At 32.6% G+C, this 24,850-nt stretch overlaps 1 protein-coding gene across 6 annotated transcripts in view; it reads right to left on the minus strand.

Annotated features, from left to right (window-relative positions):
• Positions 1 to 561: 561 nt before the first annotated feature.
• The window catches only part of ASZ1 (ankyrin repeat, SAM and basic leucine zipper domain containing 1), a 76,912-nt gene continuing 52,623 nt past the window's right edge, over positions 562 to 24,850 (minus strand). For 4 of the 6 annotated variants that reach the window (XM_054495550.2, XM_054495546.2, XM_054495547.2 and 1 more), the window contains 8 exons: positions 20,679 to 20,813; positions 18,943 to 19,067; positions 18,032 to 18,107; positions 16,974 to 17,030; positions 15,886 to 15,995; positions 5,858 to 5,963; positions 4,602 to 4,715; positions 562 to 1,005 (listed from right to left, as the gene is read on the minus strand). In XM_054495550.2, coding sequence (XP_054351525.1) covers positions 853 to 1,005; positions 4,602 to 4,715; positions 5,858 to 5,963; positions 15,886 to 15,995; positions 16,974 to 17,030; positions 18,032 to 18,107; positions 18,943 to 19,067; positions 20,679 to 20,741 — 804 coding nt within the window. In that variant the 5' untranslated portion in view covers positions 20,742 to 20,813 and the 3' untranslated portion in view covers positions 562 to 852. Of the gene's footprint in view, positions 1,006 to 4,601; positions 4,716 to 5,857; positions 5,964 to 15,885; positions 15,996 to 16,973; positions 17,031 to 18,031; positions 18,108 to 18,942; positions 19,068 to 20,678; positions 20,814 to 21,636; positions 21,749 to 24,850 lie in introns of all 6 variants that reach the window. The other 2 variants (XM_054495544.2, XM_054495545.2) reach the window with 1 other exon arrangement.

Here is a 24,850-nt window from a genome sequence, read left to right on the forward strand (position 1 = left end):
CAAACAACTGTAGATCAACTGCATCTGTTTAAGTATGGCACTAAGGCAAGATTTAAATATTATATTCTCTGCTAAATTGGGCCTGCCTTTTTATTAACTTCACTTTAAAAATCTGAATATCATTAGTTTGATTTTGAAAAATAAATCTTACTTTAGATATGATAAATAATATGTCAAATGTCATTCACTTTTATAACATTCCTAAGAATGTTATATAGTATGTATGTTCCCCAAAGTATTTTACATAAAAAAATTCCAATGTACTTTGTACTTTCAACACTAGTCTCTAATTTTTTGCTGTTTTAATTTGTATTTAAAATACTTTTCCTAAGGATTTAATCCACAATTCAAAACTTTAACATTTTACCTTTATCCTTTCTATTCTCTCAGATACTTTCAAAATTAATAATTTCCTCATAATGTAATATAACAAAAAAATCCAATAAAAATCCTTATTATGTAATAATGGAGGGGGAAAAAAGAAATAAAAGAAAGCTCAATTGATGAACACTTTACAAATTCTGTACGATTCACTATGACAAATGAGCACACTTTAAAAAATGTGAAAGATATTAGATATAACTTTAATTTTGAATGTTATTTACATACGATGAAACCAAAAAATTACTTATACTTTACTGCCTAATCACAATTAACATAAACATAACAAATTGTATTTATAAGTCAAAGTAACAAACCACTTTAAAAAAAAAAATCTCCACATTGTCAAAATTTTTCCTATGGAATAATGGCAAAGAATGTAAAGTTATATTGTGCCGCAAATAGTTAAAAGCAATGATTTTTGGATGATTCAATAAGATGTGTATATATAACTTAAAACAAATATTTGGGTTATTTTCTCTGGAAAGCTAGCTTGCAAATGAAAAGAAGAAAACCGAATCCGCATACGGTAATAGCTGTCCTCTTCAAAATTCTACTATTCCATGTAGATACTTCTTCCCTTAATTGTATATGAGTTGGATCATTTTCCCGTTCATTTTGCAACTAATATTTAGTATGGAAAAAGAAAAGAGGAGTTACTGAACAATACATTAATAAAACATTTTGATTTTAAAAAATATCATAATATCCATGTTAATTCAATTCACTTGATTTAGATGTAGGCAACTCAAGATTACCATGGAAGATTTAAAGTAAACATATATGTCTGAAAGACAGTCTTTCATTAGAATCCATTACTGTAAATTATTAGTTTTACATTAAAAATACATGCTTTCACAGATGATCACATTTTAAAATGGTGTTTTTATGTCATGAGACAAAGTAACTTTAAATTTAAAGTTTCTGTTTTACTTATAAGGAATGACAATTGATATTGATTTGCTTGTGCATTAAATATCAATTAACATCTTACAAAAAAGTGAATCATTATTACAGCAAACCTAAAACATGAAATTTAGCAAAAACAAGAAGCTCAGATGCTACTGGTAGAAACTTAATAATTTATTTAAATATAATTGCAGTAAACAAATGTCAACAAAAACTTAAGTGGTTCTTTTAGTAATTCTCAGCAATGAAAGTACAGTACCCAGTCAGTTTCTAAATTCCCACAGATACAAATTTCTTGCTTAAGAAGCTTCCTTCTCCCCTACCTACTGTGTGTGTTGCCCACTCTGTGTGTATCTGTGTGTGTGTGTTTCTGTGAGAGACAGAGAGAGAGAGAGAGAGAAAAGGGGGAAGTGAGAGAGAGAGAGAGAAAAGACTTAAAGAGGAAGGGCTGAGAGGAGAGGGATAGCTTTTGGGGGTGGGGCAGGAGAGAAAATAAGCAGAAACCAAAGATCCTTGAAAGATAAAAAGAATCAGGCACATTTATAGAGTGATATTTACTAGAAACATCCTGTGCTGGGGTGATGACATAAATTCTTTCAACATCAGCAGGAATAATGACTTCCAAATTCTACAGTGTAAATATTTAATTAAAAAGCTTGCAAAATTAATTTTAAATTTATAGCAGAAAACCAGACTCCAATGCCAATCTCATTAATACCATATTCTTGGTCTAACTTCCAAATGGCTTCATTCAGCAACAGATTCCTTTTTGACACTGATGCTCCATTTACTGAATCCTGAGACAGTCATTCCTTTTATTAACCAATTACTTAGAATGACCCTTTCTGACAGGAGCCTGTCAGTGTGTTGGCTTGAAAGAGAGTGATGTGGTGTTAAAGTCTAGCCTTGACCTCTCCCACCCTCTCTCTTTGTTACCTCCATACACTTATCTGTGATAACTCATGTTTCTTAAAAAAAATCCCTTCAATTATTATTGGTAAACTCTGAAATAATATAAGCTTAACAGGCATGATAGCATATTTCCAAATCTGGAAGCCTTCATAATTCCCTAAATCAAATCTCATTATGATGATTACTACTTGTACAAGACTAATCTGGAAAAACCAACCCACTAGCTTGCTCCAAAATTAAGACTTTCTTGCCCAAAGAACTGTATTTGCCATTATGATAAACTAATACATGTTTTCAAGGGTAGTTCTTATATAGAAATGCATAAATTCTAAATAGAGAAGGGTCATGGGAAAAAGGTCTTCTATTTAGCTAAAGAACAATGAAAATTCTCTTAACAGGTATGCATTATTAAAATAAGTATTATGCTACCTGATTGAATTGTGTATACTTTAGAGTCAGTTTCTATAGCACAGTTTCTTAATTTTACTCATTTAACAAAAACATGGTTTTCTAATTTCATTTTAATTCTATACACACACCCTTACCCCTCACCCCCATGTTTTTAGTTCATCTTGGAGAAACCAAATTAGTAAATAACCCTGAAGCAAATATGTTTTAGGAAATTTCCTACACTAAACATTAAAGGCTGATGTTTTGCAAGAAGTATCTTTATACATATGCTTCTAAACTTCCCTGGGATACCCATGAAAAATAGCATGTTTAAGTAGAATCAGTTCCTTTCCTTTGATTCTTCTAGATGAGATATAATTTTTGGGTCGTCAGCAAGTTCAGGATGTAGCTCGTGTAGCACAGGTGCCTGACATATAGCAGGCAGTCTTATGTTTGTTGAATGAATAAATGTCAGAGACAATACAATTTCTAAGATGCCTTTTTCTTTGGAAATAAATTATTTTCTACAAGAATTCTGAAACATAGTGCTCATTTCCCCATTTAAAATGTTCTTTCCCAGCTATTATTTTGTATAATAGAATTTGCTTCACAACTTTCTTCTCACTTTAAAAGACTCCTTTTGGGCCGGGCGCAATAGCGCACACCTGTAATCTCAGTACACTCGGAGGCCGAGGCAAGCGGATCACTTGACATCAGGAGTTTGAGACCAGCCTGGCCAACATGGTGAAACCTCATCTCTACTAAAAATACAAACATTAGCTGGGTGTGGTGGTGCATGCCTGTAGTCCCAGCTACTCAGGAGGCTGAGGCAGGAGAATTGCTTGAATCTGGAACACAGAGGTTGCAGTGAGCCAACATTGCAACACTGCACTCCAGCCTGGGCAATGGAGTGAGACTCAGTATCAAAAAAGAAAAAAAAAAGACTCCTTTTGATTTAACACATTAATAGCTAGAATGACAATTTATTCATACTTGGAACATGTATAAAATCTATTTTGAAGAAAAGAACTTTTTTGATAAAATATTAATGAAAATATTAAATGAATTATGGGTTGAAGCTGTATAAATAATGTATAATCTAACCTTCAAATCAGATATTTCACAAAAGCTTTATAGACATCAAATTTATTTATCAAACAGATAAAGAGCTCAGAAGTGAGCTCTTTGGTCGACTGGAAGTGTTTTTCTTTATTATCCATCTCCAACAAAGGTTCCCATTCCAACAGCTTAGATTTTGTTATAGCCAATTTTTTTTAAAGTGGAAAAATCACCTGCCCTTAAATACAGATATATATTTTTTCTATATTGTAAAAAACCAGAACCAAAGAAGTCCATACTCTTTAGAAAACAGTTAAATTATAAAAATATTACAGAGAGTCTGGACAATTACAGGGGTATTTCATCCACAATCGTGTCTCTTTAACAGAACCAATAAATACTTCATTTATTTTATCTGTACATTTACATGTAAGTAATAACGTACAAATATAATTTCATATCTTTAGCTGATATTTAATTTTCATTATTTTTTAAACTGCCTATTATTATAACAATCGGTATAGCATAATTTATTAAGTTATTCTCCTAGTATAGAATACTTATGGTACATATACTTTGGGATAAAATACTATCAAAAGATACAAATTTTTAATAGTACTTGGCACATCCTGCCAAACTGTTTTTGAAAGGGCTTGTGTTCTCACATAAGAATATCAGTTTGGTGAACTCTAACTAGAAATTGGTAGTGATACATTTTTCCCTGCTAATTGAAAAGATAACAATGACATATTCTTCTTTCAGTATGCATTTCTTTAATGGCCAACAAAGTCTGTTTCCTATGTATATTTCTTCCTTTGGAAACTGTCCTTTTTCCCACTTGTCTAAGTGTTCCATTTGTTGCTCTTACCAGAATTGCTTGGTTGTCTAACACCTTTTGCTGTAAATCATTTCCCTTCATTTTTCCCCTCCTTTTAATATTAAATATATACCTTTTGAATTAGGTCTTTTAGTTTGCAGACCTCTTCACTCAAATCTTCAACATTATTAACCAATTCTTCACAAACTGAAGTAAAATTCCGGGGAGACGCCCATTCCAGTGTTATCTGTTAATATTTTCAAAAGTTCAACATTAAATAATGGAAATAACTTTCTACAACTTTATATCCACAAAGATTATACAACATTCTTAAACATTAGATTATATAATTGAAAGGCATTTTTTTGTTTAGGATAAATACACCAAAAATAAGTAATTTTATAAAAATATAATCAAATGAGCTTGCCAAATGTATTTCCTGAACATATGTATATATAACTTTCTATATGGAGATTAATATTAGTAATAACATTTATGATGAACAAATCAGTTCCTGAAGGTTTTAAAAATGACGATTCTAATATTAATTGATGTTATATAAAAATCACTGGAAAACAAGTGCATTAAAAAATTTTCACTAAGACAAACAGCTAAAACCTAATCACATGAAATAAGCTGCTTTTGCAGGCCACTTACACTTTTTCTTTCTTTTTTTTGAGAAAGTGTCTTGTTCCGTTGCCCAGGCTGGAGTGCAGTGGTGCAATCATGGCTCACTGCTGCCTCAACCTCTTGGGCTCAAGTGATCCTCCTGCCTCAGCCTCCTGAATAGCTAGGACCACAGGTGCATGCCATCATGCCCAGCTAATTTTCAGCTAGGACTAGAGGCACATGCCATCATGCGCAGCTAATTTTTAAAAATTCTTTGTAGAGACAGGGTCTCACCATGTTGCTCAGGCTGGTCTCAAACTCCTGGCCTCAAGCAATTCTCCCACCTGGGCCTCCCAAAGTGTTGGGATTACGGATGTGAGCCACCATGCCCGGCCACTTACACTCTTCCTATTCTAAATTTATTTAAAAATATTTTATTGATATAGTTTTTAAATAACACACTGTTTTGTTTCCATTTTCACTTGGGTCTCCTGTCACTTTATGTTTTAAACAAGAACACATGGTAAATTCAATACATGGATCAGTTTAATTTTTGGTCTGACTCGTTTTCTTTTTCTTGAGGGCAAGAGTACAAAGTTTTAAAATCAGTATGTAAAGGAGTAATATTAAACAAATTGACTTATTTAGATCTTATGTGATTTTGCAGAACAAACGATATAATTTCAGCAAATCAATACTATTTATTGAATTATCATGAACTTATCTGGAATGTTCTTCAGTGTTCATACTTTTCTTCACTTAATAACTTTTGTAGAATACCTTTTGAGAATTTACAGGTAACTCAGTAATAATATTCTGTACAGCTGTTATTAAATGGCCACACTGTTTATTTAATTTGAGAAGAAAGTTGAGGAACTCATCACCACTAAAGAAAGGAAACAAACAAACAAGCAGGAATTACTAATAAGAACAATTTATTTCATTCTACTAGGCAAGTTACTGAAAATCTAGTCATAAAATTAGATTCTTCCAAAAGAATTCATGGAATAGCTAATACAGATTAGGTACTGAAACAGGGCATTGATTATAAAAGAAAAAGAAACCTCCAATCCCGAGGATCTTAAAGTTCAGGATAAGATGCAGGTATACAATTACAGCTTTATTATTCACAGGAACACATGAAGGAGGAAGATAAAATAACCAATATTTGAGTAGCTACTATGTGAAGACATTGCACTAGTTATTTTACATTTGTTATTTCTTTTGATTTTTCCTAACAACCCCTATAGGATAGATGTTGTTAATACTATTTTATAGTGGAGACATCTAAAATTCAGGGGGAATGAATTTAATATCACATGAGAAGGAGGGAGTAGGGAATTAGAAATGCTTTACAGAGATAATACTTGAATTGAGTCTGTGGTTGAAGAAAAAGTTTGCCAAGTAGGTAAGGAAGAGATTCTGGATAAAGAGAATAGCAGGTGCAAGAGTACAGGGGTAAAGGTCACTAAGGTGTAATGAAAACACAAATCATTGAAAAGTAGTAAGAGAAAAGGCTGGATATAACCATTTATTAAAAGAACTTTTGTGTCAGCATAAGGAATTGGATTTTACCTTTCTGATGATGTAGCGTTACTAAGAGATTTTCAACAGGAAATTTGAAAATTAGACTTTTAAATGAGAATGTTTATTTGGAGTGGTGTGGATAAAAGGAACACAAAAATAGAAGCAGAATAATTAGGCAACTAACAGAGAAATGCATCCAAGAGATGATGAAGAAAAACTTAAACTAAGGATCTGGCAGTGGCAGTCTTACTGTGGGGAGGAGGTAGAGCAATGGCTTGAGAAACCTTTAGGAGAATAAACTGAAAAACTTGGTGATGGATTGTACATAATGGAAGAATCTACGATGATTCTCAGTTTTTTTGGTTTCCATGGAAGGCAGTGCTGCCAAGCAAGGAATTGAATTTGGTGGTGCATGGTGGGGAAAACAGTGGCATAAAAGAAAACATTACGGCATAATAATTAAGAACACAGGCTCTTGAGTCAAGAGTCAATGTGAGTTTGGATTCAGCTTCCACACTTATTAGCTTTATGATTTTGGACAAAAATAATCTTAAGCCAAATGTTTCCATTTCTCTAGAATGGAGACAGTAGGACTCAAGAAGACAATGTACATAAAGTACCTAGGATTGTGCCTAGTACATAGCTGGTGTTTAAGCAAACATAATTATGATGACTGCAATGGTGAGGAGACATGCGGGTGGCAACAACCAGTAACTGGTAGAAAATGGGGGTCTTGCAAGGGTATTTATTCTGGGCTCTAAAGACTCATGAAGATAGATACAATTCAGAGTCGGTGAACCTCAATGGGAAAAAAATACATCTTTATTTTCACTAACCTCTAACTAAGATTCAGTCTTTCCTTCAATTGTGAAGGTAGCACAAACACAGTAGTATTAGAGATGTCTCCATTATAGGCATGAGCCACCATCCTAGCCCCCAAAGGATACTTCTAAGCCCATACAGAAATTCTTATTTGTAGAAGTTTTGACTACATACTATACAAAGTTTCTTACACTATTTCTAGAAGGAAAGGTTATAAAAAGCAAGCAATGTCAGCCTCCAATGAAAATAATAGCAAACTTCTAGGATACATTACTGGGATGTATATAGTATTTTCATTTAAGACAAGTCTATTCTCTTAGCTATTAGGCTGAAAAAAATGAACAATTTCACTTTAACAGTTTTAGAAAATATAAACTTTAAATACATAATACATATAATCAAGTCACTTAGAATAAAAAGTACCTGATGGTTGCTTTCAACAAGCAAACCTAAAATTAAAAAATGTAGGAAAACTCTTGTTCTATTTAGCAATAAGTATTCATAGAACCATTTTCAAAAAAGATGTAATTCTTCTTTATTGTATTTTCTTTCTGATCTTTACTTTAGAAAACACAGAACTTAGGATATGACACATTTCTGCCAAAGCAACAGCAGTGATTATTTGTATTTTATTTCCATGTACTATTTATATAAGTACACTTATAACTTAGATTTCAGTGTTCTTTAAATATTCAAATTTTATTTATCAAGAAAATAACTACTAAGTGAGTAATTCACTAATGCCATATATATTTAATTTATGACCTCAAGGAAATTAAGATACATTGAGAATTATCATTTGAAATATCAACTGATAGCAGGTATGTAATTTTAGACAGGTGATTCACAAATATATATGTGGAATATAAATTTATCAGCTCTTATTCTTAAGCTAGTAAGACTGAGTTCAAATAAGCAAATTTTATTACTAGCAAAATTAGTTTTAATGAATGAAAGGAAAATATATACCTTTCTTGTGACATATAATTTTCAGAGCCACTGAATATGGATGGACAAGTTGTACAAAACAAAACTCTACAGTGTGCCATTTACACTATGTGAATGGTGCCTCTCCATCACAGCTGTACAGTATACAACCTACACAACTTTATATGGCAGACCTGATAGCTTTGTGCTTATTTAAAAAGTTCAAAATAAGCAGATATGACATAGGTATAGTAGACTGCATTATTTGATCAAATTCTCATGTCTTTTCTACTGAGCTAACTAGTACCAGTCCCCCGATCCCTGTTAGGGGACTATAATTCATGCCCCAGTGACACGAGGCCTGACCACATGACTTGCTGATTGGAAGTTACTATGTAACTTTTGAACAGAAGCTTCAAGAGCCACTGAATGATCCTGCCATCTCTCTCTTCCCTTTCCCATGACAGCAGTATGTCCCAGGTTGAGACTGTTCCTCCAGCCTACTCTCAGAATGACAAGATCACTGTTGCTGACCCATGAAAATTTAATCATTTTCCTGATGTTCAGTATTTAGGGTTTCCAATTTTAGAACGTTTATAAATAACGGGTGAACAATACACTTTTACATAACATCTTAGCATCTATATAGATTTTTTGGGGTGGAGCAGTTTCCTTGATGGACATAGTTTTGAGATGCTTCTGACAACTTCAAGTGGATGTCAGTTAGCTCAGACAAAGAGTTTAAACAGGAACAGTTAAAAATTTCAAATGTGAATGAAAATTTATCATTTCTGTCCAAAATATCTAAAATTAGCAACAGAATGGATATTAACATTTTAAATTGCACTCTTTATTTTTTTAAGAGAGTCTTGCTATGTTGCCGAGGCTGGCCTTGAACTCCTGCGCTCAAGTTATCCTCCTGTTTCAGCCTCTCAAGTAGATGGGACTACAGGCACACCCCACTGCATTGGCTTTAAATTGCATACTTTAATTCTGCAAACATACTAAGGCAGAAAAAAGTAAATGCAGTGTGTGTATGCATTGTTGTAACAGATTATTTTAGAAGATTTTGACACATAGAAGAAAACTATGTTAAAATAAATCAGTAAATTGTTGAAGTCACATTACCAGGAGATTATAATCAATCAGTTCAACTTTTCCTGCTGTTAGTTTTCTTATGACTTAATGACTAATTTCTTCTTTAAAGAATGACTTTGAACAAATGGTAAGTAAAACCTTTTCCATAACAGCATGTAAACAAAGTCTGTGATTTAATAACAAGGTCAAATTCCTGGAATATATGTCTGCCAGTTTTATTTTTTTAAAAAAATTCAGTAGCTTTTAATAAGTGAACCATTCAGGATTCTGCACATTCTTTACATTTATTAAATCCCATAAAGTAAATTCATATAGGCAACCCTGCCATCATACAAATAAGTTATATAAAACATTTAATTTGCAAGTCAGTCATTTAGAACTTAGAATATTCCTTCATAGAAACAATAATGAAAAAAAGCAAGAAAATGAACAATGATATTTAAGAAGGTGTGCTGATTTTTAAGTCCTCGCAATTGAAATCCTTCACAACGCATTTAAATATTTAAGAGCTATTATGTTATTCTGAAACAGATGAGGCATTATTTTAAATACAGATCTTGCTGTAATATGGAGATATAGTAAGGAAGAAGAATGGAGAAATGGGAATAGGGAATTTTAACATGGGGAATGTTTATTATTTAAGCTGTGCAATAAAGTTTTTAAGAAATTAGGATCATTTATATTATTTCCTGGAATACTTCTCTGAACTCCAAAATAATGTGGAAATCTATTGTTTGTAGGTTTAATTAATGTTTATCATAATTACAATATTAGTTTTAGTCTACTAGTGATAATACCATTGCATTTGCAAGTATAGGATATAATTCATTAACTCATTTATCCACATATTCAATAAAATTTGTCTACACAGTCATGTCCTAGGCAATGGTTAACATGGTTAATATATACACAAAGCTCCTTAGATCATTCTGATAACTTAGCCAGGTAAGGGAACCACTAGCATAAATCATGGTTACGAACCATAATATGTTTTAAAAGCATATATGTAGAAACCAAGTCTCTACTAACATGTAAGGTACTTTTATGTTAGATATATAATCCTCATTTGTAAAATTATTTTAGGGAAAAAATCAAACTGGAATACATTGAAATAAAAAACAGTATTTGTATTAGTAGAAAAACAAAATGATTGTGATACTCTTAAAATCAACTAAAAAAAGAAAACTTAGAAAATAATACTAAGCTGGTATTAAAAGTAAGATTAGAGGAAACTGAGGAAATAGAAAAATATTTGTGAAGATTTCTTACAGGGAACTTGTATGTACTTTTAAAATCTCTAGAGGCAAAAAATTTGATTTGTCCTCTGTACAGGCATTATTCCTATTCTTAGTCCCTGTGATAATGGTTACTTTTGGACTCATATGAAACCAAAAGAAGAAAGGAAGAGAGTTTCCTAAGCAATAAAATAACAGAAAAAATGTGTTAAGAGAAGCTTACATAAGCAAGAGACTAGGTAAAATGTAATTAACCAGATCAAGTGCAATGAGAGGTAGAAGGTGGGGAAAAACATTTGGTGCACAAATCCTCAAAGTTGGGGAGAGAAAACCATTGTAAAAGAAAAAAGAATTTCATAGGCTGGTTATAAGGTGGTGTTGCTAAGTGACATAATTTCAAAATTATCTAGTTGGTGGAATGAAAACAATTATTATAGGTTATTTCGGATTATAAAATCTAGGTGAAAATTACTGAAAAGACAATCATATAATCTAAAAGGCAGAAGAGGCCTTACAGGGTTTGTATTCTATGCTATGGTTAAATTCTTTCCATAAGCAAAAATCTCTAGAAGTAGGTATTATGTACAATAAAACTGTTATCTTATTTATTCTGGACATTATGTTTCTATTAATGCAGCCTAACAGTGCTAGCTTTCCATAACTAGTCATGTGACACTGTTAACCTAAACTAAATTAATAATAAACTTAAAAACTCTTAATGATTCTTCATGTATATTAAGTCCCATCCTATAGTAATATGGTTAATCTTAGACTTTCCATTTTTCCTTATTAAAGTTAACTCTATTAATTTTTGGGAGATTTGCTTCAACCTGCCAAAGCCTTTAAAATCTTAATTCTCTATATCTCCATCTAGCCACGAGTCACATGTAGCTACCGAACCCTTGAAATCATACAGTGTATATTCTCTGACCACAAGAGAATCAAACTGGAAATCGATAACAAAAATCTCCAAACACGTGGACATTAAACACCATACACCATGGGTTATTTAGATAATCCATTGGTCAAAGAGGAAGTCTCAAAGAAAATAAAAATATACATAGAAGTGAATGAAAATGGTCACACAATGTATCACAATTTGTGGAATGCAACTAAAGCAGTGCTGAGAGGGAAATGTAAAAGACTAAATGTTTACATAAGAAAAAAAAAGTCTCAAAAATGATCTAGATTTCTGCCTCAAGAATCTAGAAAAAGAGCAAAATAAATTCAAAGTAAGCAGAAGGAAGAAAATAGTAAGAATAATAGCAGAAATCAATGACACTAAAAGCAAAAACAATAGAGAAAAATTACTGAAACAAAAGAGCAGGTTCTTTGAAAAAAAAATGCATAAACCTCTAGCAAGACTAACAGAGATAAAAAGAGAAAAGACAGAAATCACCAATATAAAGAATGAAATGGGGTATTATAACAGACCCCACAGCCATCCAAAGAGTAGCTGGAAATACTAGGGGCAACTTTTGGCTTGATAAATTAGAAAAAATGAACCAAGTCCTTGAAAAACCACACATTACCAAAACTCAGCCAAAGTAAAACAGATATAACTTGAATAATCCTATGACCATTAAATAAATCAAATTGTAATTTAAAAGCTTCCCCCACAAAATATCCAGGTCCAGATGGTTTCACTGGAGAAATCTACAGAACGTTTAAAGAAGAGTTAATGTCAATTCTACACAATCTCTTACAGAAAATAAAAGGAGAGGGAATACATCCCAATTCATTTGGTGAGGCCAGTATTGTCCTGATACCAAAACCAGACAAAATCCAAAAAAGAAACTCACAGAGCAATATTTATCATGAACTTAGACACAAAAATTCTTAGCAAAATACTGGCAAATCAAATCCAACAATGCATAAAAAGAATAATAACCCACAACCACATGGGATTAATCCAGGTATGCAAGGTTGGCTCAATAGTTAAAAATCTAACAAAGTAACCATATCAACAGGCTAAAGAAAAAAGTCATATGGTCATATCAGTTGGGATAGAAAAAGCATTTGAAAAAATTCCACAACCATTCATGATAAAAACTTTTAGAAAAATGAATAGCACATAACTTCCCCAATCTCATAATCTACAAAAAACCCTATAGCTAACATCACAGTTAGTTAATAACAAAAAAGTGCATGGTTTTCTCCTGAGATTGGGAAGAAGGCAAGAATGTCCACTATCTATCACTCTTATCCAACATAATACTGGAAGTCTTACCCACTGCCATGAGGGAAGAAAAAAGGTATACAAATGTGAAAGGAAAAAATTAACCTCTTTTTGCAGACTACATGATTATCTACATAGAAAATCTCAAACAATCGACAAAAAGCCTCCTAGAATAACTTAGTTCAGTAAGGTGGAAATGTACAGTCGAGACACAAAAATCAATTGCACATGGAAACAAATAAAAAGAGAAATACCATTGGCAATTGTGCCAAAGAAAATGAAATACTTAGGTATAAATCTAATGAAATATGCATGAGATCTGTACGATGAAAATGACAAAATGCTGATGAAAGAAAACAAAGGTCAGAAATGGTGGCTCAGGTTTGTAATCCCAGTACTTAGGGAGCCAAGGTGGGAGGATCACTTGAACCTAGGAGTTTGAGACCAACTGTGGCAACAAAGTGGAGACTCTGTCTCTACAAAAAATTTTAAAAATTAGCCAGGCATGGTGGTGCATGCCAGTGGTCTCACCTACTCAGGAGGCTCAGGCGGGAGGATCACCTGAGCCCAGGAATTCGAGGTTGCAGTGAGCCCTCATTGTGCCATTGTTTTCCAACCTGGGTGACAGGGCGAGACCCGGTCTCAAAAAATATATTTTAAAAAAAGAAAACCTAAAACTTTTAGAGATATCTGTGTTTATGAATTAGTAGAATTAACATAGCTAAATGTCAATTATACCTAAATTAATCAATAGGATTCATGGAATTACTACCACAATCTCAGAAAGGTTTTTTGCAGACATAGAAAAGCTTTAAAACGTATATGGAAAGAAAAAGGCTCTAGAATAGCCAAGATGATTTTGAAAAAGAACAAAATGAGAGGAATCACTCTTCCTGATATTAAGGCTTACCATATAGTTAGAGTAATCAAGATGTGGTACTTTCAGAGGGACAGACACATAAAGAACCCAGAATAGAGAACCCAGATTATACCCACACAAATATGCCCAATTAATTTTTGACATATAATCAAAAGCAATTCAATGGGGGAGGAACAGCCTTTTCAATAAATAGTGCTGGAGCAATTAGCCATACCCAGGTGAAAAAAAAAATGAACCTCAGCCTAAACCTCATAACTTTACAAAAATGAACTCAAAATGTATCATGGACTTAAATGTAAAACTATAAAACTTCCGGGAAAAAAGCACAGGAAAAAATCTTTGAGACCTAATTTCTTAAACTGTTCTTTAACTTGATACTAAAAATATGCCAAAAGTACTGTTCTGTAAAGGGAAAATTTGGTAACTTAGACCTCATCAAAATAAAAGTTTTTGCTCTGTGAAAGACCCCATTAAGAGGATGAAAAGAAAAATTACAGAGTTAGGAAAAATATTTACAAATCACATATCCAACAAAAGATTTGAATGTAGATAACTCCCAAAACTCAACATTAAAAAACAATTAATCCAACATAAAATGGGCAAAAGATACTGTTAGAATTTCACCACAAAAAGTACACATATGGCAAATAAGATATAAAAGGCTGTTTGACATCATTAGCTATTAGTAAGTTCAAATAAAAACACAACAAGCTATTACTGTATACCCATCAGAAATGGCTAAAAAAATCATGCTAACACCAAATGCTTGTGAGGATGGAGAGCAAACTGGATCGCTCATACACTTGCTAGAAACATAAAACAGTACTGCCATTCTGGAAAACAGTTGGGCAGTTTTAAAATATACTAAATATGCAACCACCGTACAGCCTAACAATTGTCCTCTTTGGCATTTATCCCAGAGAAAGAAAATGTATTTTCTAACAGAATCTTGTAGATGAATGTTCATAGAAGTTTTATTTGGAATAGCTAAAAAACTAAAATCTACTCAAATGTTCTTCAATGGATAAATGGTTAAACAAACTGTGGTATATACATACCATGGAATACTACTCAGCAATAAAAAGGAATTAACTATTGTACTGATACATGCAACAACTTTGATGAACCTCAAGAAAATTAGGATGATTGAAAAAAGTTAATCTCAAAAGGATATATACTGTATGATTCTATTTATATAATATTCATGAAATAACATCATTAAAAAGATGGAGAACAAATTATTGGTTGCTAGGGGTTGGGATGGGGAGAAGGTTAGATATGGTTATAAAGGGGTATTATGAGAGAGCCCTGTGTTAAGTACATTCAACACGGAAGTAGTTACATGAAGCTATAAATGTGATAAAATTATATATATATATATATACACACACACACAAATGAGTGCATAACTCACAAAATATGAGTAAGCCTTATGGGTCATACCAATGTAAATTTTCTGGTTTTGATATTGTCCTACAGTTATAAAAGATATTAATACTGGGCAAAACTAGGTAAAGAATGCATGGGACTTCCCTGTGTATCTCTTTGAAATATCCCAAGAATCTATATTTCAAAAAATTTAAAAAAATCATTTATTGCTCTATAATATATTAATAAAATCAAATATTATTTTCAAAATAGATTTGGGATTATTAATAACCATTGCTTGACAAGTTTATAATATTGGAAATGAAGTTTACATATTGGTAACATAATTTCTCATACAGTAAGGCTGAAAATAGAACTGAGCTACATGAGACATGTTTTCTTATTGCCCTAAGTGAAAATATTACTGCTTTGAATTTTCAATTTAACCTCTAAAATGATTTTTAAAGGTATACTATAAAAAGCATGGGATTGTTTGTAAGGTTCAATTTAGCAAGATGCAATGAAAAAATAAAACAAAAATATTTCTATGTGAGTTAACAAGAAGACATATTGTTTGCTTCCTGGTAAATGACTTTATAAAAATTGACTTTACAAAGCACATCTAATTTCAGAACACAGTATCTTCCAAAATCTATTACCCTGGGAAAATGATGGTATCAAGTAAAATGACTCAGACATTATGAAAATTAAACTAAAAAGAACAATTGGTTCTTAACACTATTAATAATATAAACAAATAAGTTAACTTTACCTGATTTCCAACTTTGTCTCTTCAGATAGCTCTCCAAATTGTATCTCTTCTACCTGTAGTTCTTTAAGAGCAGCCAGAATTTTCTGCTGGTCTTTACTGGTAATACCATTCTAAGCAGAAATAATTTTAAGGTACAGTAAGTTAGTTATACTTGAGTAATTTAAAACTCAAAATCGCTAAAGATGTTCTCTTGATGAATTCACATCTTGAAAAAATAGGCATATATTGGAAAAATAACACGCTTCTAAAAAATATATGTTTTTCTTATAACTGTGATTGCTGTTAGTTACAGCATTAGAATATTGAGATATATAATAACTATAATCAATTTTTTTGCAATACATAACAACTATGATGGACTCCCAAAACAAATTACTAGAACTTAATATGTAATATTTCAAAAAAACACAGTAAAATAAAATTTCCTTCAAATTTTTATTTAAAATATTATCAGTGATAAATGGGAATTAAGCCCTATCTTTGTTTGTATTCTACCTTTAGTGTTAAACTAAATTTTCTATACTGGATTTAGTTTTGTACTATGCGTACTGATTTTTAGTGCTATTAAAAATGTCAAGTTTCCAATGTGGTCAGGAAATCAGATCATTGCTTTTTACATATCCTATTTATCAAAGTGTCTCTAATACATCCCGCAGCTATATGTTATTAGATAATACTAGATGGCAAAATAAAAGGTCTCAGTTTTGAGAACCAAACAAAAGGCTTGGGAGACATGTGTTAATACCCATATACATAAAAAACCATCTCTTATTTGTAAGTGCCCCATTTTACAAATCTATTTCACATTTGAAACTGAAGGATCAGTTCTAGCTGAGATGTCATGACAATCTGAAAAACAAAACAAAACAAAACAAAACCCAAACTGTAAGTCATTACATGTTCTTAAAGTAACTTAATACTAACACAAGATTTTAGATATGGTTATCCATAATCATATCTAATCAAGGACACAGTAAAAGATCAATCTTTTGTCTGTAGCCCTAGCATTTTAAAAAGAGAGAAGAAAAGGATCCACAATTTTAAAAACATCAAACAATATATCGGGAATTTTTGAAATTGATACTAACCTTTGTAAATTCATCTTCCCTCATGGTCAAAAGGTGTCTTAACGTTATATCCCTTTCCTGTATAAAAGGAAAAAAAGGCCACCTTTCCATATAATTAAAATAGTAGAAGGAGAAGCAGGCAAACGTTCATAAGTTATTACTTGCTTCACTCTCAAGCAAATTCCAATTTTCTAGAGGGGACAGGATATATAGATATAGAACTATGCTACTGAGTAGACAGTAATGAGTATCATAATAACTATATTCACCTAAAAACTATAAATATAGCTAGTTTTCCAGATTCAAATGATTACCATTCATATTTGCTTACATTAAAAGAAAAGCAGTTCTATAAAATTTGGCAGAAGTTATGTTTTATGAATATTTTAAATTTCTGACTGTATCACATTAAACCAACATGTAGTTTTACTCAAGATTTCTCCAAATAGGGAGACATTTCAAGATTATACAATGAAGAACAACTCTGAAATATTTTAACAGAATGTGCACACTCCCAAGAAAAGTCTATCTTAAATACTGCTTTACTGCTTCAGTATCCCCACCTAGCTGATAACAACTGTCATGGACTCAAACCCCATAATGTATGCTTAAAACACCCAGACAGTGCTTGGCATATGATCTGATTTAACCTTCATGATAACCCTACACTAGGTATTATTATCCTTATGAAGAAAATGAGATATTTAAGTCACATATTTCAGTGATTAAACATTAGCGCAAGAATCTGATACCAGGTGTGTTTGGTTTAAAATCATGCTCTTCCAATATTCTACTCAAGAAGATGAGCAACTACAGAAACAAACAAAGGACTCAGGTGTATGTGAAGGTTAGACAGTGGGTAAAAACTGTTTAATCTCAGATTCTAATTTATGTAAATTTCTAGAATAATACATTTTTGAAATTTTTTCACAAATTTAAAATCTGGATGTACTACAAATTATGGTGAAAAGTAAATTGGCAGCTATTCATAGACATGTTTATGAATTAATATCTAACGTTATATTAACCAACAAATTAACATATATGCATAACTCACTGTAGGTTATATAAGATCTTACCTTTAGTAAATCTGTCATATGTTCAAGTCCAAGACCATGTAAAAATACTTCCAGATCTCCAAATGCTGTATATGAACTGTATACATTTATAGCAATGTCAATTTCAGAATAGACTATAAATGCACAAACGATAAATATATATTTATATTGCAAGAGAATATGAATAATAATGAATTCATGTAGAATATATTTGCAATCTGCACACCAGACCTATGCTATATCAAAGTAATAAGTAAGGCTTTGTGACTGAAGATATATGAGGAGTATAACTCATCTTTCCCCAAAATGAAAATATATGCCAGTATGTACTCCTTGTGAAATTTCTGCACATAAAAATCTCCTCAGCCTGGTACAGTAGCATACACCTGTAGTCCCAGCTACTTGGGAGGCTGTGGTGGGAGAACTGCTTGAGCACAGGTGTTTGAGGCAAAAAAACCCACAAAAAACAAAAAATGAAAAAAAACCACACCTCTTTAATTGCAATAAGTAAAATGTAAGTAACTTGAAATGGGGTAAGGAGAGAATTATTTCTGGCCGTGTACTGAACAGTGGTGTTCTGGGGGGAAAAGTGTATGTTTAATTTTAGCTTATAAAATTAGAACTGTGCTAAAAATAATTAGAAAACAAGGTGTTATACTGTTTGAACACTAATATAATTTCAGAACCTTTTAAAAATAGATTTTATTGTTGATATCTTAAAGTTTACATTTAAAGTTATTATCATTAGTGTTAGTACATAAAAATGAATAAAAATGTTCTAAAATTCTGGATAACACTAAAAACCCAGACATTTAAAAATGCTTGTAAACATTTAAAATATATATTTTAAATAAGTCACCACATTTACTACAATAAAATATACACAAATTTTACTTATAGGTATTCTGTTGTACTAAAACATGCTATATTACCTAAAAATGTGATCTTTTTCTCTATCAGAATCTGTTGTCAATATTTTACAAATAGTGTCTTCTTTAGTTAGCTGTTGAAGTTTTCCTTCCAATGGATTTAAAGTAAAAGAAAGTAAGTTGAAGATCTGAAAAAAGTTAACGTCATTCAAATATAATTAACATTGCATACTGTAACTTACACTTAAAAGAAACTGAACATACGATTATGTCATATCCAGAAAGGAAATTTTAGCAAGTAAGTGGGACAGATGTTTCACAATTTACTACCCTGATAACAACTTTAAAAAAAATGATATATCACAGTTGTATATATTTTGGGGGGTACATGCGATATTCTGATACACATATACAATGTATAATAAACAAATCAGGGTAATTGGGATACCAAGTAAGTGCTTCCTTGACCTATAGTAATCAGAAAAGAAAAAAGTACATCTAATTCAAAATAGTAAGATAGTAATTAATATTTTTGGTAAGATATATAGCAAAACTAAAAATTCCATTTGGATAAATGACTCAGATTAAATATTAAGATAGTACTTTAAAAACATTGCTAAGTGGGAAGACAGTAATGAGCATGACTAAATGTATACAAATCCTAACTGAACACCTCAAAAAGATATGGTAAAATTCCTGAGTTTTAAAATCTAACCTCTTAGGAAGTCAAGGTTATATCACGTAATCAGCCAAAATACAAGATCAAATCTCATTTCAATAAATGATTTATGACTCAAAATAACCTTTGATGTTCATAAACTTCTTATGTCAAGTTTGGTGTCATCTACTCTACATTTAACAATGTAATAAAATAATTTTAAGTTTTTGAATTTTCAAAGTTTAGAAGAAAAATGGTAAATTCCTTTTTGAAGTTCTACAGGGCTGTAGTGATTACTGTTTGCCCTATAATAATTCTGAAAATATTAGAATAATATTTGGAAAATGATAGCAATGTTTACCAGATTGCTTAAAAGGTTAGAGGAAGTTACTTTATATGCAGTAAAAGTGGCTTGGTTTGATGATTACATGACGGAATCTTTGGAATTTTACGTGCTTTCAAATTCGGGAACTAAGTGTTACAAACTCTTGAACTAAACAACTTAGTTTTATAATTGTACTATACTTGATCCTTGCTTAGAAGTTACAGACTTGTGGCTAAAGCTTTATTCTTCAGACCAGAAGTTTATATTGATAAAGTAATTTAATGTATGGCAAGTATTTATTATTTAGTTTAACATCTGAATGACAGATTATACATCCAGGTATATTATCACTTTATTGTAAGCCCTGTCACACATATAAGAGTAAATGTTGCTTAAATAATTTAATTTTTAAATTGTTTAATACATTAATTAAACTTACAAAAGAATGTTTGAGTTACATGTTCAAACTGGCATTTTACTAGCTTTCACTAAATTACTTTTAAAATTCTGGACCAGTTTAAAATGTTTAAATAGTGTATTACAATTTTATTCCTGGGGCCAGAATAAGATTTTATTACTCTTTTATAGAGCTTTTAAATTACTATATTATAAGTGCCTCTTGTTTCATAGAAGATGAATACTCTAGCAAAATAAAGTTCTCATTACCTGGCTGGAGGAAAGATACATATTTAAACATTTAATAATTGCCAGATACACTATAATTACATTTTTAATTCTAACAAAACAGTACAAAAGTTCTACAAATGATAATGTGATATGCCACAAAAAATAAGTTTAATATGTACAGAAGGATACCTCATGATGTTTGTTTCTTTTTGCAATCTCACTTGGCATCTTTCCATCTTTGGTTTGTAGCATTTTATTAGCTCCAAGTTCAAGCAACTTCAAAACTATATTTTTATGACCTTGACGTGCTGCCCACGTTAAAGCCTGTAAGTAGGGGGAAAAGAAGACTGTTTAAAGAGAAGGAGTGTATATGAGACAGACAGGAAAAGTTTTCAACAGTATTTATGACACAATAAAAAAGAGAACATAGTTAATTAATGGAATGATGCAATCTCTTCATTTTACAATATAATGTAAACATATTTCCAAAGTTGTAATTGCAAAGCTGACTGCAAAGCTCATTGATTTTTTAAAACCAGTGTTTTATACAATTAACTGATGTTAAGGAATAAAATGATTTGCCAATCACTGAAGGGTTTTCTACAAAAAATAATTCTTATGTATATTTTAGAGCACAGATTTTGCTGTGTATTACAATTTTTTTTTTAATCAAGAGTAAGGACTACAAGAGTCAGTTAATTCCTCACTTTTATTTATTTTCTTTTTGAGATGGAGTTTCAACTCTTGTTGCCCAGGCTGAAGTGCAGTGGTGCGATCTTGGCTCACTACAACCTCTGCCTCTCGGGTTCAAGCAATTCTCCTGCCTCAGCCTCCTGAGTAGCTGGGATTAAAGGCACGTGCCACCATGCCTGGCTAATTTTTTGTATTTTTAGTAGAGATGGGGTTTCACCATGTTGGCCAGGCTGGTCTCAAATTCCTAACCTCAAGTGATCCGCCCGCCTTGGTCTCCCAAAGTGCAGGGATTACAGGTGTGAGTCACCACACCCTTCTATTTCAACTGTTGCTTTTTTTCACCAGATAGCAATAATATTCCAGCCCTTTTGTAATTATTACTTCTTAAAATTTTTTTTTGTAGATTACTGATAATAATAGAAACAAAAAGAAACATTGTAAAAATGTTTCTCACAGTGTAACCATTCTCATCCTGGGTATTAACTTCTGCTCCATGAGCAACAAGGAGAGCAACAACCTGGGTGTGACCATCTCGAGCAGCATACATGATTGGGGTCATAAGTCTCCTAAGGAGGAGGAAGAAAGGAAACATTTGTGTTAATGCTGCCATTAATCTCTCATTTTCATTAATTTAACCATACACAATACCACCAGTACTGCTTTGAAAACAAAAAGAAATGAAAGCTTTTGCTAAATCAGGTGATTTAAAAATCCAATCTTCCTGCAAATAAGTACAAGTGAAAGAGATGACACTTTTAAAGTGCTGAATGCTTACACAGCACCCTCTAGTGAATAAATGTATTAAAAAATACATGAAATAAGCCATGCTTTCTACTATGAAGTTTCACTAATATACATATTCATCTAGAAAATTATCAGAGTACCCACACTATGCTTATGCTAGGAATATAGTAATGAATGACACAAATAAGGTCCCTGCCCTCAAAGGATCTGCTAATACTAAATGCTTGTTACGTTTTAAAGGATTGCTGAAACAAAAACGTAAATTTAAAAACTTTATTCCTTAATGTATTCTATTATGATTCTATTTTAGTCTGAGATTGAAAGAATTTTATTCTGACTGGGAGACTTACTGTATATAATTAGAAAAGAGATAAGTCCAATAGATTAACCAGCTTAATATTCTCTTAAGAGTACTTTCTGGGAGAGGATAGTGGTTTCTCTGTAGTTTATCATTTCCCAAAATTAAGAGATTCAATCCTTATACTCCTGGAAGTTAGTCAGCTTCTGGGCCTATTCCAAGGACACCAGATTTTATCAGCTCTACTTGGGCTGAATATAACATCATGGTCTGTTTTAAAGGAGGTCTGAGACTCTGAGCCCAATTTTCCTGAGTCGTCCTCAAGATCTGATTTATACACAAAGAACTTTGGAAAAGAAAAATAAATAATTTCAGAGTTCCATGTTTTGATCTTACCAAGAAAGTTTTTATTGGTTATTCACATTACATATACAACCTACAAATAGACTATTTCTCCGTAAGGTTTGTTAGCATAAGGTATACCCTGAAATCTGAACACTTCACACCTATGTCCTTATTAGCACAATTCATATATATCTGTTTCTTCTATTTCATGGTATATTATAATTTGAATGTTTTATGTGAAATTATACGCTAAGGCAGTTGTAAAACATTGCCTCCTCTACCTTGAATATCTCTTACGTAGTGGCTTCATTAGATAGACAATCTTTATGAGGTAAAGATTGAATTTTCTGGATAACTAAAGCAAACATAAAAAAATATATACAACTAGCCAGGTGTGGTGGCTCAGGCTTGTAATCTTACCACTTGGGGGGCTGAGGCAGGTGGATTGCTTGAATCCAGGAGTTCGAGACCAGCCTGGGTAACAGAGGAAAGCCCTGCCTCTACCTCTACTTAAAATACAAAAAAAAAAAAAAAAAAAAAAAAAAAAATTAGCTGGGTGTGGCCTGCACAACTGTAATCCCAGCTACTTCAGAGGTGGGAGAATCACCTGAGCCCGGGAGAGCAAGGCTTCAGTGAGCCGAGATCGTGCCACTGCACTCCAGCCTAGGCAACCAGAGTGAGACCCTGTCTCAACAACAACAACAACAAAGCCACAAAAAACCCCCACATACACACACACGTGGCAACACCAAATTATTTGAATTAACTAACCATTCGAATTCAAATTCTTCATTACATCTAAATCTGAACTGTTGATGTCTCATCTCCACTGCACTTACCCTCATAATAACCCAAATCTGCTCCTCTCAGTCTTCCCTATTTAATAAAGCCACCATTAACCACATTACTCAGGCTTAAGACTAGGCATAATTCATGACTCTTCTCTGTCATTCCAAGTACAAGTCACCGGCAGCTCCTATTAGCCCTACCTTCATAATCTGCTTCTGATCACTTCTCATCACCTCATTAGCCACTGCAGTGGTCCAAGACAACATCATCTTTCTCTGACTTATATTATTGCCATAGTCTCATAACTGCTCTCCTCCATGGTTCCATTCTTGGCCACTTACAGTTTATTGTCTTTGAAAATGCCAAGATATCCCCTTTGCAGGAACTGTGCAAGTGCTCTTCCCTGTCCCCAGACCTTCATATTGCTAACTCCTTATCATTATACAGATCCTTATTATGAGAAGATCAATAAAATTTTCAAACCTCTAGCTAGACTGATTAAGCAAAAAAGAGAGAAGAAACAAGTTACCAGTATCAGGAACAAGAGAAGTAACATCAGTACAGATGATCCAGATTTTAGAAGTATGAGAAAGTATTATGAACAAATTTATGCCAATAAATTAGACAGTTTAGATGAAATGGATACATTTCTCAAAATACACAAACTACCATGGCTCACTCAAAAAGAAATAACCTGAATAGCCCTAGACTTATTTTTTAAAAACTTAATTAGTAATTATAAATTAAATTAAATTTTCCACAAAGAAAACAGCAGGCCAGATGGCTTCACTCGTGAATTCTACAAAACAGTTAATGAAAACAACATCAATTCTAAACAAACTCAACCAGTAAACTGAAGAGGAGATGCTTCCCAACTCATTCTATGAAGCACAAATTACTCTTATACCAAAACCAGAGGGTGCCATTATAAGGAAAGAAAACTAAAAACCAATAATCTTCACTGAAAATAAAAACGTTTTTAACAAATTTTAACAGAATCCAAAAACACATAAAAAGGTTAATACATCATGACTACGGGCAATTATCCTAGGAATGCAAGGCTGGTTTGATATTTGAAACATCAATCAATATAATGTACCATATTAACAAACTAAAAATGAAAAAAAAGAAGATGGCCGAACAGGAACAGCTCCGGTCTACAGCTCCCAGCGCGAGCGACGCAGAAGATGGGTGATTTCTGCATTTCCATCTGAGGTACCCTGTTCATCTCACTAGGGAGTGCCAGACAGTGGGCGCAGGTCAGTGGGTGAGTGCACCGTGCGCCAGCCGAAGCAGGGGCGAGGCATTGCATCACTCGGGAAGTGCAAGGGGTCAGGGAGTTCCCTTTCCAGGGGTGACAGACGGCACCTGGAAAATCGGGCCACTCCCACCCGAATACTGTGCTTTTCCGACGGGCTTAGGAAACGGTGCCACAGGAGAGTATAGCCCGCACCTGGCTCAGAGGGTCCTACGCCCATGGAGTCTCGCTGAT

Source organism: Pongo pygmaeus, chromosome 6 (genome assembly GCF_028885625.2).
Source record: "Pongo pygmaeus isolate AG05252 chromosome 6, NHGRI_mPonPyg2-v2.0_pri, whole genome shotgun sequence".
Classification (NCBI taxonomy): Eukaryota; Metazoa; Chordata; class Mammalia; order Primates; family Hominidae; genus Pongo; species Pongo pygmaeus.